At 38.0% G+C, this 16,149-nt stretch overlaps 1 protein-coding gene across 2 annotated transcripts in view; it reads right to left on the bottom strand.

Annotated features, from left to right (window-relative positions):
• Positions 1 to 8,632: 8,632 nt before the first annotated feature.
• Positions 8,633 to 16,149, bottom strand: part of LOC124612446 (protein twisted gastrulation-like) — a 40,999-nt gene continuing 33,482 nt past the window's right edge. For both annotated transcript variants that reach the window (XM_047140667.1, XM_047140666.1), the window contains exons 4-5: positions 12,671 to 12,854; positions 8,633 to 12,541 (exon numbers count right to left, since the gene is read on the bottom strand). In XM_047140667.1, coding sequence (XP_046996623.1) covers positions 12,433 to 12,541; positions 12,671 to 12,854 — 293 coding nt within the window. In that variant the 3' untranslated portion in view covers positions 8,633 to 12,432. The remainder of the gene's footprint in view (positions 12,542 to 12,670; positions 12,855 to 16,149) is intronic.

Consider the following 16,149-nt stretch of genomic DNA (forward strand, 5'->3'; position numbering starts at 1 on the left):
GCAGCTCCTATCACACTTGCACCTAACATAACTGTTTCCCACGGCTTCTACTACTCTAACATCTTTACCATAAAATTTTCTCTCTGGGAGCTGACTTCCCTGTAACATTCGCAACTCAGTTCACTTCCCACAAATCTATATGCCTTTTGCACTGTAATCAATCACAGCATTCCATCCTATTACGAAATCCCTTCCTAACAAAACCTCGAGTGCAGATATACCTCTGCCTCAATAATATGAACTTCATGACTCACTAACAGATCCCTTGTGACCTGCAATTCAGTATCTATAGAACCTTCTGTCTTGGCAATAGTATTTATGATCTCTCTGATCCTAATACTTTCACCTAGATCACGCATTCCATAAACTTTTATATTCAACTCTACTCATTTATAATATCATTCCTAATCATATAGTCAACAGTAAATATTTTGCCTCAGAAGATGCTACGCAGTAGTCTCATTACACCTCTTTTTAGTTTTCTGGACTCTTTATTCTTTCTTTTCACCAGCCACACATATTCATGACATTGTCTTGCATAGTGGCCCTATGGTTACACTTAAAATGTATTGCATTGCTTGACCCTGCACATGGTTTGCTGTGGCCCAAAACTTACAGTGGGAGCACTTTACTGGCTTTAACCATTCTGTTTCTCGGCGGTGCTCTTTAAATCCCTGTTTTGTTTCTGCTAGCCTTTCTGCCTTTGCTCATTCCAATTTTGCCATCCAGTCTGGCATTTCTTTTTCCTCCTCGATTTTTGTTTCCAGTTTTGTCTCACACATCCGTATCAGTCTACGTGCACAACAAGCTTTTACCATGTGCCCTCGAGTATTACAATTCTAGTATACTGGGCTTTAAGGTCAGTCTGTCTGTCTGACTGCAGCTTCCTAACCACATTTATTGCTATTGGCTTTTCTTTTGCCGATGCAGTAGCAATCTCCTCCACTGAGGCAACTCATGGCTTCAGAGACTGTTACTGTCTCTCCTCTAGCCCTTACTATAATTTTAATTCGGATGTCATAAAGGCCCTGTACGAATGCTGCTCTGCCCAATTTCAGAATCAGGGCAATTCTTCCACCTATCCCAGCTAATGTCATTACGCGCCTAATTGCTTCTCTAAAATGATGCTGTAAGGCATCAATTTTAAAAGACTAATAGTCCAATGTCCATTTACAAGCTTGATTTTTCAGTAAAATACCACTTTCAGCAGACAAGGTGGTTGTCAAATCCCTGACTAACAATGAACTAATGGTAGCTCCTACCGTTTGTGACCTAACAAAGATGAGCAAAACATCATGCTGTTCTGGGGCCACTAACTTGAATGCACTATCATAGTTATCCAAAAACCTCATTTAATTGCATTTTGTTGCCATCAAAAGATTGTGGCAACAACTTTAACACATTACTTAAATTAATGTCCTGGCAGATTGGTGGCAATTAGGCAACAGTACTATCGTTTGCATCTAATTACTTGTTTTTCAGCATGCTGTACCCTGTACCAACAAGTTTTCTCATCTTATTTAAGTATTTCTGCAGTCTGCACTGCCTCTTGCACCACTCTATCTCAGCTCTCGTCACCTTTCAGCCATGAGACCCGCATTGCCAGTCCAGCTTGGCACCTTTAATTATGATATCTGCTTCCTCGCAGCTAGCAAACTTCTCTGGTCTGTCAACTAACTGATGGCACCACCTTTCTGGAATATCATGTTCCTGTGCCGCACTGTCAACTTGCCTCCCACTAAGTTGAACCTGCGATGTGGCAGATGTTCCTGGCCCATCAGAAGATCTCGCTCCACTTCCTCTCTGGGTCAGTGCGCTGTCACACCTTGCTGTTAACCCATGTCCCACATAATCAGACCCGCACTATAACAGACCTTCTCAGCCCATCAGAGTCCTTGCCTCAGAATGCTTACCACACTTCGTCTCAGTTTTAATTCTCAAAGCCATCAGTCCTTTCCTAACTTTAGGCTGAGTACTGTCAGAAGTTAACAATGTCCTACACCAATTTATGAAATCCGTTTCCTGTCCCATTCCAATATTGTGTAGAGAGACAGTAAGGCGGTGGCTTTCTGATAGCCAAAACTGGCAAAAGCGGTGCCTAATTTTTGTCAACCCCACAGAATAAGGTACCTATTTTTAGCCAATCCCATACGTGGCACCAAAATAAATGGCATCTGTAGTGTCCTACAAGGAAATCAGCATGGGACTTGGCACTATTTCCACTTCGAAATGGCTCACCCAACTCACAGTCTTGAAACCCTAGAGTACATGTTGGAAATATCTGCAGATAAGGGAACTTGTTTGGAAAAGGATAAGGAACTCTGATTTTTAAAAAAAAAACAACGAGACTTAACAGCTATGTGGGACAGGAAACTATTCTCAAATCCCAAGAGGTACTAACACTCTGACTATATATTGTGCGACTCAGCATGTACCCTGTGCAGCTAAGTGCCACAAGAAACTGTCCCGTCCCATCCCATAGTCAGAGTAATGCAAGTCCCATGTCTGAAGGAGACTGAGTATGGAATCTCTGGTGTCGCTGCCTAGAAAGGCTCACATGATGCACCTCCCATGTGATCGTGCGCCATCCTGATCTCTGGTCCTTCCAGAAACTTCTCTTAGCCTGCACTACCCTGACCACAAAAACACAAGCTCTACTGCTTCCTAGCATATGCTGATGTTCGATTACACCTTTACCCACACTCATTGTGTAACATTATAATTGTGGCTACTCACTCCTAGTACCTCACCCGACTCATTCGCAACAATATCGACATTAAAACGTCCACTCATACTGTGCTTAAAAAACACATAAGCAGTACTGGAAACAGTAAGTAATTTTTCACTGTTGTCTCAGTTTTGTAAAAATCGTAGTCACAATGTGCCAACTTTTAATAACCTATGTACTGTTAATTGTACCGCTATTAATGTCAAATAGAAAAATGATAACTGAGCAAGCACCTGAAAATGAGGCCCCTCCCATGGATTGAAAAGTATTGTGCTTTGAAATAAAAATCACAAATTGTGACAAAGTGGTTTTTTGTTTTATGAAAGTAGTAATAAAGCCATGGAAACAACACTAAGGGCAATGGATAAAATTAAAAAACAGCAAAGTGGCATACACACTATTCGGTGTCGCCAAAAATCACCTTACTTTTAAGAATCCCATACTAGTAAGTGATGAAGCTCAAAAGATTGAACAGTCTGTGCTATGATTTTTGAAACCTTAGTCAGTCCTGTGATACCACAACACTAAAGACAGTTGGATTTTGTATTATTACACTCAAGTAGCACTTATGACAGCCAATCGTAGGGGTCAGCACATAGCAAAATTTTTGTGATGTAAAGGAGGCCTATAAAGATAATGAAACAGCTGTCTCCGCAAACATCCACTAAACCAATATATAGAGAATTAAAAATATTGCCTGTTCCCTGCATTTATATACTAGACACCCTTGTTAACAAGAACTCGCGTAAGTCTGTATACAGTTATAACACATTCCAGTGTAAACAGCCTAAAAGCCACAGAATGACCAGGAATCTAGTTGAGCAGTGTGCTCTATAATAAATTACCCCTACCAGTTTGTAAAAACGGCCCGACTTTTCAAAATAAAGTTAAGATCGTTTTGCTTACACCCTCTTTTTATTCATTCAATGAAAAACCATTTTGTAATAACTCTACTTTAACCTTTATTATACTTACTGTTGGTGTTAATTACTCTTATTACTTTGAATGTTACAGTGTTACTAACTTGTAGTGTATAAAGCTGGCACATAAGTTAAACAATTTTTGTTGATTTTTGCTATATAATTTTATTATTTTTGAACTTTACCACATTTTGCTGTCAGATTTTTATATTTCTGTGTACGCGGCTTGTCCTCTATCCCTCGTAAACTGCACAAGGCAAGAGTCTTGGGAAGTAAATAAATAAATCTCCACATGTGATTGTGTCCACTAAGATCTCAACCTCATCTGACTGCAAAAACTTTATCATAATAGACGAATAATGTACCTTCCTTAAGTTGCCAAACTGCCATATCTTTCATGACCAGTAAACAAATTAAGGATACACTAATCTAACCAGCACCAGGCTAAATACACAACACACGTAATTATTAAAACAAATCTGTTCACGCACATACAAATCATATAGAAGCTTATAATACATCACAACAGGCAATAAAGACAATTTTACATTCTTTAGGAGAAAGGGTAAATAACAGTATAAATAGAGTAATTTGCTATGAAGTGATATTACAACTTTATTTCTTGGTCATAGGGTGGCATCTTAATGGCAGATTAAGCACTATAAACGTAAGATAATACTGCCGGACAGATTGTGTATGGTATTGTGCATCAGTTCTCTGTGAAATAAGCAATTATATGTTCAGGTTACAATCTCTTAAAAGGCTCATGTGGATCCTGTTAAGTTTTTGCATCTTATGATGAGTGTAAAGAAGTGGTGATATTGGGACATTAGTGAACCAGTCTGGTTAGTCTCAAGCACAAAATTACTGCGATTGCAATATCATCTGCCTGAAAATAACTTGAGATGTAAATCACTTTCTGACATTGAATTCCACATTCACAAGTTGGAGGGAGCCTCTGCCTATACTGTGGATGTGAGGGAAGTTTCACAGATTCAAGCACATCCTTATGGTGGTCATTAGGTATCATCAACCTCACGTCCAGTCCATAAACCACGATTTTATGGCAACAGCAGATTGCAAATTACAGTACTGGGAGCCTCTCTACTGTTGTGTTTCTTCCTATACCTCTTTCTGCACACTATATGCCCTTAGTTTAAAGTTCAGGGATGTGGTTGGAGTCACTGAAATTGGTGCAAGCTATGTGCTTGTTATTTGTTGGACGTCAGTTAATTTTTGAATGACTGGGTACTCTGGAGTTTCGATTCTCTAGAGCCTCTTGATATCCTGTGTATGCAAGAAATGTCATAGCTCAACTGAATGTGTGACCAACAGGTGTGAAACAGCCCATAGATACCATAATGGATCTGGATTTTAACAGCACAAAGGGATTTCTATATTACCTCTCGAAGTCAAGATACTGAAGAAGACTTGGTCAGGACGATACACCTCATGAACACAATCCAACCATCAGTAGTTCAACAGGGTAATGAATGTCAGTGCCAGAGGCAGGTTGAAGGTTTGCATGACTATCAACAGAAGTTCCTTTAGTGTACTGAAGATAGCATAGAAAGTGGTTCTTCAACATGAGAGCAAATGAAATTACTTAACACTTGACAGATGATGGGGGCAGCTGTGTTCACAAAATAATCTATCCAGTCTGTGACTATCTTCCATGAGCATAATTTTTGTTTATAACCTCTTTACTATCCATATGTCTACCATGTTAGCATTGTGTGCCAGTAAGAGACACAGTGAGTCTCAAGTGTTAGTCATGGATTGTTACAAGAACGCTTTATCTCAACACCAAAGCATTTGTATTTTAGGGACATTTCTTCTGGAGGCTGCCATCTAAACTCTTGCAACAATAATCTTCTTAAACCCATACTATAAGAACATCCCAGATTCCACCATATTGTAGCTTGCTTCTTGCAAGTTCTGTGAATAGTTTTCCTTGGAATGATTGAAGAAGCTGCTCTATGTAACATGTCCATGAACCAATCATGTACCATACATCCAACAAGGGGAGGAGGGAAATTCATTTCCTCTTTTACATTGGTTGAATAACCTTCCCACTCGGTTTTGTCACAGTTCCCAGTACCCAGAGCAGAGGAGGAGAATTTGTTGTCAATGTGATAACAATGAGATAATGATGTGACCCCATGAAGTCTTTCATGACTGCCGAGTCACGTATCAGAATAAGAGACAAGAATAGACACATAGTTATCAAAAGCTGAATTTATTAGAGAAGGTGAAGGTACAACAGTGGGTGAAAGCTCACATTGCTAAATGAGGTCTTGACCTTCTATTAGTGAAGGAATAACCACATTATTTTAGTCTGTTGTTTTGCAGCCCCATTCTCCAGTATGAGAATTAAGATCACTAGAAGTTGAGCAAGATGGCCGAGTTTGTGCAAAAATTTATTGTCTTGTATCATTTGCGGTGTGGAGCAAAGTGACATTACTGGTAGTTCTTTAACATATTGTTATAATATAGTTCAGTAGGTCAACAGAGCAGTGTCCCTCTTTCCCCTTCACTCTGGTATTCTAGGATTATGTTATTTCTGGAGAATCTAACAAAGAATTAAGCTTGAATCATGTTTTCAGAATGAGATTTTCACTCTGCGGTGGAATGTGTGCTGATATGAAACTTCTGGGGAGATTAAAACTGTGTGCAGACCGAGACTCAAACTCGGGCCCTTTGCCTTTTGCGGGCAAGTGCTCTACCAACTGAGCTACCCAAGCATGACCCATCACCTGTCCTTCAATTCTACCAGTATCTCGTCTCCTACCTTCCAAACTTCACAGAAACTTTTCTGTGAACCTAGCAGAACTAGCACTCCTGGAAGAAAGGATATTGCACAGGCATTTTTGAATCAGGTCTGTGATTGTGAAAATCACTAGATGAATGATAATCACTGAATGGAGCACCATTTCTGTATTAGAACTCACTGATTATGCATTCTATTGGACAATTTTTAGATCTCTTTTGTAGATTTCAGGACATGGATGATTCTACCTTGAACAAGTGGCACAGCATTTGGATCCAGTTGACCATGGACTGCCTGTTATACCAAAAGAAATCTCGCATATACATCAGTCAGGTTTTGCCCCAAAGTGCTCCCATTTGGCTGATGAGTTATGGTAGGCTGAGCCATTGAAACACAGCAAGTTGGAAGTTTTTCCAGATGTTACATTTTCTAATCCCAGGAATACATTTTTTTCCTTCTACTTTCAATGCAGTTGTAGTAAGTTGTGAATACTCCAGACTGTTATTTAGACTAAGTTCCAGACAAATTTGTAGTTCACTTTGTCATATTTATCTTCCCAATGCCAATGATACAATTAGTTGAACTAGCTCAAATAATTAAAAGTTATGACTAATTGAAATTTCGACATAGTGAGCAAGGGGGGAAAACCCTTTGAGCTAATAGCTTACATTATTATTCATTTGAAAGTAGCTATTTCAATCTTTTCGAAAACTTACTTGAAATCGCTTGAAATTAACTTCCGATATAGCTGGCAATGAAATTTCAGTACCTCTTAATTTTGGTTGCCTATTTTGCATTAATGCTTGCAATATTCTTATATCTTATAAATTTACTTTTGTTACAAATTTTTTTTCTCTGAGTCTGACAACATATCTCACTAATTGAGACACTAAGATTTTGAATAATACAATCATTTTATAAGTATTACAGACTGCTGAAAATACCTAACATGAATGGGCAAACAATGTCTGGTAATCAAAAATAAATTTCAGCTGCAAAAGACGGAAGTTTTCTTATCTTTATGATAAAACATAACTGAATATTTGCAAAATTAGTGAAGCTGGTGTTTGATAAAATCGTGGTCCTGTCTGTGACAGAACAAGATATGACTGTATGGTGATGGAATAAGATGGGCCATGTGAATGCATAGGACAGGTCTCGCACCTCTATTTAGCACAAGGGTATTAGAACCCATGTGGCAAGGTGCTGGGAGTAGCTGTGGCATAACAATGAACCACGATATTTCTTACTTTTGGTGGGCACTGAAATATCACTTTGGGAAGGGTGGAAAGGATTGTGGTAGGATAATCCTCATTTCCAGACATGACAACAAGTAGTCCGAGCTCCACTAAGTCATTTTCCTCTTGTGGATATTGGGTAATTAGCAGGATGCCCCTTTGCAGCTGAATCATGGCTGTGGATATGGCACAGGAAATCTATTTGTCAATTACGTTTGAAATGTAAAGCCTGTGCCTGAAAGCCTTAGCAAGACATTCAGTACACTGAGCAAGAGATTGCTCATCATTGCAGATGTGCTGTCCACAGATGGGCCAACTCTATGGAAGGTAACTTACATTAATTATGGTAGAAGGAATTGTTAAAGACATAATCATATCCCACAGTTATTTAAAGAGTACACATGTAAATGCAAATTCACGATATTAATATACATAGTATGTTGTGCTTCAAATGGCTCTGAGCACTATGGGACTTAACATCGGAGGTCACAAGTCCCCAAGAACTTAAACCTAACTAACCTAAGGAAATCACACACAACCATGCCTGATGCACGATTTGAACCTGCGACCGTAGCAGACGCGTGGTTCCGGACTGAAGTGCCTAGAACTGCTCGATCAATGCAGCTGGCCATGTCGGGGTTATACCCAACTTAGAATCTTGTGGACAGAAACTGCACAAAAATATTACACTTGAGTAGATTGAGAGCATTCCCTATGATAATATTTTGAAGTTTTATGACAAGAAAAGACAGACCCCTTGAAATGAATTGCATAGTTGTCATGCATTACATATATTGTTGCATATGGGTTGTAAGATGAGTATACGGATAATCTCACCTCTTCAAGGATGTGTGGATGAAGTTCCAAATGTTATAAATTACTTTTGCTCTTGTTCTGAATTGTGGCATGAGCAGACACCCCCCCAGACACACACATATACACACAAAGAAACACATGCAAATAAGAACACTGTTAGTAAAAAGTGAAAAATATAATTTCTCAACAGTATACATTTAAGATTCTCCAGAATGTTGTATATACAATCAGTCTATCACCAAAAGGCTGGCATTGCCAAAAAAAAAAATAATACAAAAAAACAGTTCGGCCAACTGAATGAGTATTATAATTCCATTTTTCTGGCTTGTTCTCTTTTAATGACACCATGTTGCTGGAATGGTATTTTCATTTGTAAGTACTAATTATTATCCTTTCTTCAGAGCCATTATATATATTGTGTTAGACAAACTACCGAGAAAAACTAATATAAACATGTTAGTGCAATGCATTACTTACAACCACAGAGGATATATACCATCATTAAAGAGAAATATCAATATTAATGAATATTTTGTAGGTAACATTTCAAAAGTGTGCAGAAATCTTCAGAACAAACACCTTAGTAGACTATATCCTCAATGGCTCATTAAAAAAAGGAATCTCACTTTATGAACATATTATGCTATTGTTTCAATACCTTCAACAAATGTTTGGAAACACGCAGACACATTACATGTGTTTGGTCTTCTTTAGATCTATGCCCCAAAAAGGCATTAATAAATGCAAGCACCTTTAGCAGAAATTCCTTTCCTCGTCCCTCAAATCAAAAGCTTCCGTATGAAATTATCAATAACAGACATTAATGAAAAATTTGAAGAAAGCATGACTGTCATGAAACCATCCAACAAGTATAGATACAGTATGACATGGTGTGATGACCATCAAAGTACAAACTCAGAACTCTCCCAGGCAATTTCATCATTCACCTATCAATATATTGAAAATTAAAAACACAACAAAACCTTGCATTTACAATAAAACAATCAGTGATAACAATTTTAAGTAAATATATAATTTTAAGCAAATTCGGTTTTATCACTATACTAGAGCTGACAATTGTGAAGATTTACCTCATACATTAAGCATTTACAGTGAGTACAACCTGCACAACTTCTCCTTTCTTTCTTGCTTTCTTTCACAGAGGTTTATTAGCAGTGAGAAAGTAAGCTCCTGGCTGAGGTATGAGTGTAACAAATGACACTTCCATCTAGTTTGTATATGGAGGTCAAAATGAGAAATTGGTTTTGCATTTAATATTTTTTGGTAACTACATTACAACTTTAAAGGTAACATGTAAAAATGATAAATACCTTATTTTAAACACACAAAGTTTCCAATCCACAGATGTACACAATTGTGAATGTTGACAAAATGTAAATTTTATTTTTTTCACAAATGATAAATTAAAGAAATGAGGTTTGTGGCACTGATGTCATTGTTACTGTACTTAAATATTGTTTGACCGGAAAGATTGGTGGTTGTTGAAGAAAGCTTTTTACCTAATGTCTCCAACTTATGTCAACTGAAGAGCAGGGTATGAAGAACAAATTAAGAAATGTGGAAATAGCAGCATTGACTGATAAGTACTAAACATTTATTGTGTGTAACATGGAAACTGGCAACATAAAACAGTATTCACATGAAGTTTTGAGCTCTTCCTCTTTTCCTGGTAAAAAGTGCGCACATATTCTCTCTCTCTCTCTCTCTCTCTCTCTCTCTCTCTCTCTCTCTCTCTCTCTCTCTCTCACTCACTCACTCCACACGGACATTCCTGCAGCTGCAGTGAGAGTAACTGTGGCAGTGAATATTTGTGTGTGTGTGTGTGTGTGTGTGTGGATGTGTGCTCTTTTACAAGAAAAAGAGCTCAAAACCTAGTATGAATACTGTTTTCTGTTATATGTTTCTACTCTCCACACATCAGTCCACTATAGGGGAATCGTTACCTTACCTTTATTTTATGTACTGTTCCATTCACGAATTTCCATTATTGTTAAACATTTATTACTAATCTTTGCCAGATCTTTTTGTAAGTGAAAAGTGGACAAAATGTGCACTCATAACTCTACTTACATAGTAGCATAGTGTATTACTTTGTGATACTGGGCATGTGATATGAGTAATGAGGACAGCAGATCTGTGTTGTGGTACATCAATTATAAAAAAAGACACCTGGATCAATCTGGGAAGGTATAAACAAAATCAGACTGAAGGAACAACTTGCACAATGCAGCCCACAGACAATAAGTAGACAGTAATTACAAGCAAAATTGAAAAAGACACTACCTGATGTCCGAAAGTACAACAGAAAGAACACAGTGACTGGACAAAGAGCTCAGCTTGGAGTGACAGAGAGCAAATGGGAAGATCAACAAATTAATGGAGTTAAAAGAGAATGAATGAATAAGAATTAAATGAGAAAGAGGAGAGAAGAAAAAATGTGAGACTAAGACAAGAAAATTAGCCAAAATTTTTAAAATAATGCAACAGTTAAGGAAAAAGACAATCCCTTTGTAGAAGTGAACCTTATTCTACATTAACATACCGTGTTGTTATTCATACATTATCAGGTCATTTATGTCAAAATACAAAATATAATTTTAATTTGATAGATAAAAAAATCTACTCACCAAGTGGTGGCATGAGAATACACACACAAAAAAAGATTTTACGTATGCAAGCTTTCTGAGCCAGTGGCTCTTTCTTCTGGCAGAAGGGTTGAAAGGGAAGGAAGAGGGATGAAGGAAAGGACTTGAGGGGTTTAGGAAAAGGGTTAGAGTTTGGAAAAGTCACTCAGAACCCCAATTCAAGGAGATAAGAAAGAAAGACTGATTGTTCAGTCCTCTTCCTTCCCCTTCACACCTTCTGCTGGAAGTAGGAGCCATTGGCTCCAAAAGCTTGGATATGTAAAACCTTTTCTTATATGTGTGTTCTCGTGCCACCACTTTGTGAGTAGCTTCTTTTATCTACGCAATAACATTATACTACAAAGAATTGATTACTTTCATTAAAATACAGAATAAATGTGATACTCTAAATACAAATTCTATCAGTAATTTAGAATAATGGGAAAAAAGGAAAAATATTAGTCTTGCAGAAGGAACTGTCAGTAAATGACTGCAGTAAAATCCATAGCATGATCCTCTGCAACTAATGCTCTTCTTTACAAAAACAATTCCTATGTGCTAGATTAGTGTGATTCAGCGAAGGCTGATGGTGAGGAATTGTGCAGTAGCAAACAGAAGCACGCCATATGACATGCCAGTCAACAGTGCCTTCTGCCAGTTCTGTTCATTTCCCGCATTTTGAAATTTGGGTTAAGGGATTAGCATTTTGGGCCAATTTTGTGTTAGTGCAGTAGTCATGTTTTTTTTTATTACAGGCAACAGGAGAGTATATGATTCGAGTTCCCTGTGTAGAATGCACCTGCCAGAGGATTTCCCACTTCTCTTATGCTGTATTACTTATTTCATATTCTATTGTGTATTTAAGTATTTTATAATACTCTTCACTGCTTTCTCAATTTTCTTTGAATAACAGAGCCCAGTCAGCTTTTTTGAGGAACATCATCTGAATGTCATTTACACTCCGAGCTAGATGTATCTATTGCAAAATGCTCTTAAAACTTAGTATTTTATCTGATAAAATGTTCTAATTACTTGCCATAACACTTTTCATAGAGCCATGAGCATTTCATTTTCGTAATGAGGATCCGACTTTCTGAGGAGTAAATATAACAATGTTCAATTTACTTTGTAGGAATTTACATTATCAATAGTCTCAAAAAGTAAATATTAAAAAAGAAAAGCTATAGCACATATAGATACACAAATATCAATAGCTGATACATATCACATTATTTTTCCTTCAGATATTTTCTGAAGATGTCATAACAGTTTTAGTATTAATGTATGAAAGATTCAATGGGAAAGGTCAGTAATTCTAAAGTTTCAGTTCTTGTTCTGCATCTGTTACACTGCCATCACCATAATCATTCTGCAGCACATCATCTTCTTCCTCATCGTCCTGTGACAGACGACACTCTGTACACCTAAAATGAAGCATGTTATACAATTCTTCAAACAAGCAACTTCAACATAAGACACCTTAATCTAACATGTAAGGAGCATAAGGAAAAAATAGGCAAAAGACATTTAATAAGTCTACTCAGAGACTATACCTGCTTTCATTGATTCCATAGTTGATGCAAGTGTGCCCAACACATTCACAACAACCATCATGAAACCACCTGTAACTGCTGGCACCCATAGAGCGGCAAGATTCCTTGCATTTGTTCCAAGGTGAGCAATGTGCCATGTAAGTTACAGTGCAGTTCACTACAGCCAGTGAACTCTTCCCATTAGCTGTAACATGAAAATTCCACACTTAATCCATTTACCAACTTTATAGGTGGCATTACTGAGAAATATTTTTCCATTAGTGCCTACAGTCATTAAGTCAAATGAAATGATTGTTGCTAATACTACAGTGCTATAAATAATGAGAATAGTAAAATCATTTATTTATATCTGTGTACAGATAAAGACAAAATTTTTCTACCAAATTATAACAGAGTTTAGGACATCGGTTCACCACATTGATCAAAAAAGATATATCAGAGACTAAAAGCATATGATAGTGACTGCTAGAAATGAAGATGAGATAAATGTTGGATTACAGTGACAGTCTTCAATAACTGATAGGAAAAACACACCACCTTGTGAAATTCCATGATGAAATTACAGCTTTCACATTAGGAATGTTTGCTAAAAGTGTCCTGTTTTATAAAATAATGTGTGTTGACTACCGCTTTGCTGTAATTTAGAAATTTTAATTAGGGCCAGAGTTAGAGAGAACTTTTTGGTTATGGCCACCACTCTTGTTTGATTAGAAATCTAAATACAAAATTGGCCAAGGATGGGGTGGGAGAGGTGGGAGGTGAGGCATCAACTTCCAAAAACTGATTACATTAAGGGTCCAAAAATATAGTTCTCACCATTGCAATACATTTTATTGATGAAGGTCATTCTTCTGGGAATATCTCTCAGCTCTTGCAAGCAACTTAAAAAAGGTGAAAAGATGAAATTCCTAGAAGAAATATAAACTTGTGTATGAAATAACACATCCTAAATGAATGGATGGATGTAGCAGTTTACAAAACTTCTACAACATGCTTAACAATACATAAATACAATTCTGTAAAAGAGACATCACCATTATACATGGATTCTGAAAAGCAACTGCTATTGCCAGTGCAGCAGGGTGCTGCAACTTATGGACAGTAGCTGGCCACTCATTCCCAAGAAGCTGTCTAGCCAATACGAATGACTTGTGTATTTGGTATAGCAACCGCTTTTTGGCAAGGAGCCTGACAACAGCTTTAATACACAAGACTGGTGCAAAACCATGATTTGAAAATCCTTTGCCAATTTGAAAGGAAACTTGGGCTGGTGGATATGGAACACACTCACAAACCAGCAGGCGAGAAACTCTGACAAAGAAATTCTGTTATCACCTGACTTGAAGAATAAAAGTATTTTGAGTGAACCATAGTTGTAATTAATATAAGAAAGTATTTTTCTTGCTGCAAAAGTGTCTTATAATCCTTCAATTACAAAAGAAAGATTAGGGATTAACATCCCGCTGACTTCAAGGACACTAGAGACGGAGTACGAGCTTTGACTGTTTCAAAGAATGGGAAGGAAATTGGCAGAGCTCTTTCAAAGGAACAATCTTGACAATCACCTGGAGCAATTTAGGGAAGAAATCACAGAAAGTCAAAACGAGGATGACCGGACACAGATTTGAACAGTCGTCGTCCTGAATGTGAGTCCAGTGTGTTAGCCACTGTGACACCTCACTTGTTTCAACCAGGAAAAGAGAAAGAGTTAATGTGTACATAGGTAGACATGTCAGTACACATTAACAGAACCAAGTTTAGCAGCTATGTAAGTTCTGCAATCATGAGAATAGGGAGTGGTGACCTGCTGTGGACAGGTTGAAACAAGGAGAAGTAACATTGCTACCGAGACTCGGGGAACTACTATTCCGAAACAACATTGTGGTACTGAAATAAACATTGGCCCATAACATTCCACCAAAATCTTGACACAGTAAGTATACAGTATTTCAAGTATAACAGTGGTTTTCTCACTTTCATGTTCTTTATACAAAGCGTGGGAGGGGGGAATAAAACAAAACTACACAGGTTGAGAGGGTGTGTGAAATTTCAGTGATTACAAAATTGATTCAAATTTATAAAGACTTGTCAGTATGGTGTGCACCCTCTCTGACATGGCTGCATGCACCAATTCACTTGGTAAGAGTGTCAAAGCTGTTATACCCTCTCCTGAGGCAAGCTGGACCACAAGAGTTGCAACTGATCTTCCATATCCTGGATACTATCGCTGGGACGGATCTGACTTCAGAGTTGGTCCCAAATACGTCCTGTCAGGGACAGATCTAGATATCTTGATGGCCACAGGAGGGCCTCAGCATCATACATACAATTTGTAGACACACGTCATACTTGGACGAGCATCGTCTTGTTGGAAAATGATGCCATGATAATGTTGCACAAGAGGCAACACATGAGGACGCATGATGTCTGTGGCTGTGCTGTCACGAGTTCCCTCAATCACTAAGAGGTGTGACCAAAAGTCAAACCTGATGGCTTCCATCACCACAATGCCAGAAGTAACACTGCTGTTCCTCTCCAAAAAATTTGAAGAATGGGACCTTTCCACAAGCTGAAGCCATAATCACTGTTGATGGTCATCTGGAGTAGTGCGAAATCTTTATTAATCATTGAACACAATGAGATGCTATTCGTCAGCAGTCCATGCTTCTTGGTCACAGCAACATTCCAAATGCTGCCATCTGTATTGTGATGTTAGCAGCCTATGCATTGGACAGTAATTATGTAGTCCGACTACTGGTAGTATCTGACCAATGATTTGGGATGACCCATAATGTTGCAGGGAAGCCATTACTTGTTCTCAGATGGCAGGCAAAGATGTGAAGGGGTTATGATGTGCTGGTACCCAATATGGTGATCCTTACATACCTTTGTAAATGATTAAAAATTGTATATTTCTGTGACAGGTTGAATCATTGAATGGCCACTCAAGTGCACTCTAGTGTTTTGAGTGTATAATGTTGTTACCACACCTGTATAAGTGATGTGAGCGGCATTAGTTATTGAGTGATCACTGTGAAGATGCCATGTGCTCATGTAAGACAGCTTTATCAATACCTGACTAAAATTTGGCTGGCTGTTTGAATCTGGCAATATCCAGATTTGTGGGGTGTTAGGATGTGAAAATGGCCTGGTATTGGACTGCATGGAAACATGACGGCATGCATACTTGTCATCAAGGTTCGGGTTGACACCTGACCAACACGATGAAGTATTGCTATACTGGGAACCAGCACTTCGTAACCCCTTCATGTCTCTGCCTGCCATCTGAGAACAAGTAATGGATTCCGTGCAACATTCTGTGTCGTTCCATCGTGCCAATGGTATGTCCATTTCCAAAGTTACACTGACATCCAACCATGTCCTCTGGGTGCTTCACTTTTTTTGTCAGGCATTACACATGAGTAATTTAAATTAGTTGGTACGTGATGTTTTAAGTCTGAGACGGGACAGTGTTGCAA

Source organism: Schistocerca americana, chromosome 4 (genome assembly GCF_021461395.2).
Source record: "Schistocerca americana isolate TAMUIC-IGC-003095 chromosome 4, iqSchAmer2.1, whole genome shotgun sequence".
NCBI classification, from domain to species: domain Eukaryota; kingdom Metazoa; phylum Arthropoda; class Insecta; order Orthoptera; family Acrididae; genus Schistocerca; species Schistocerca americana.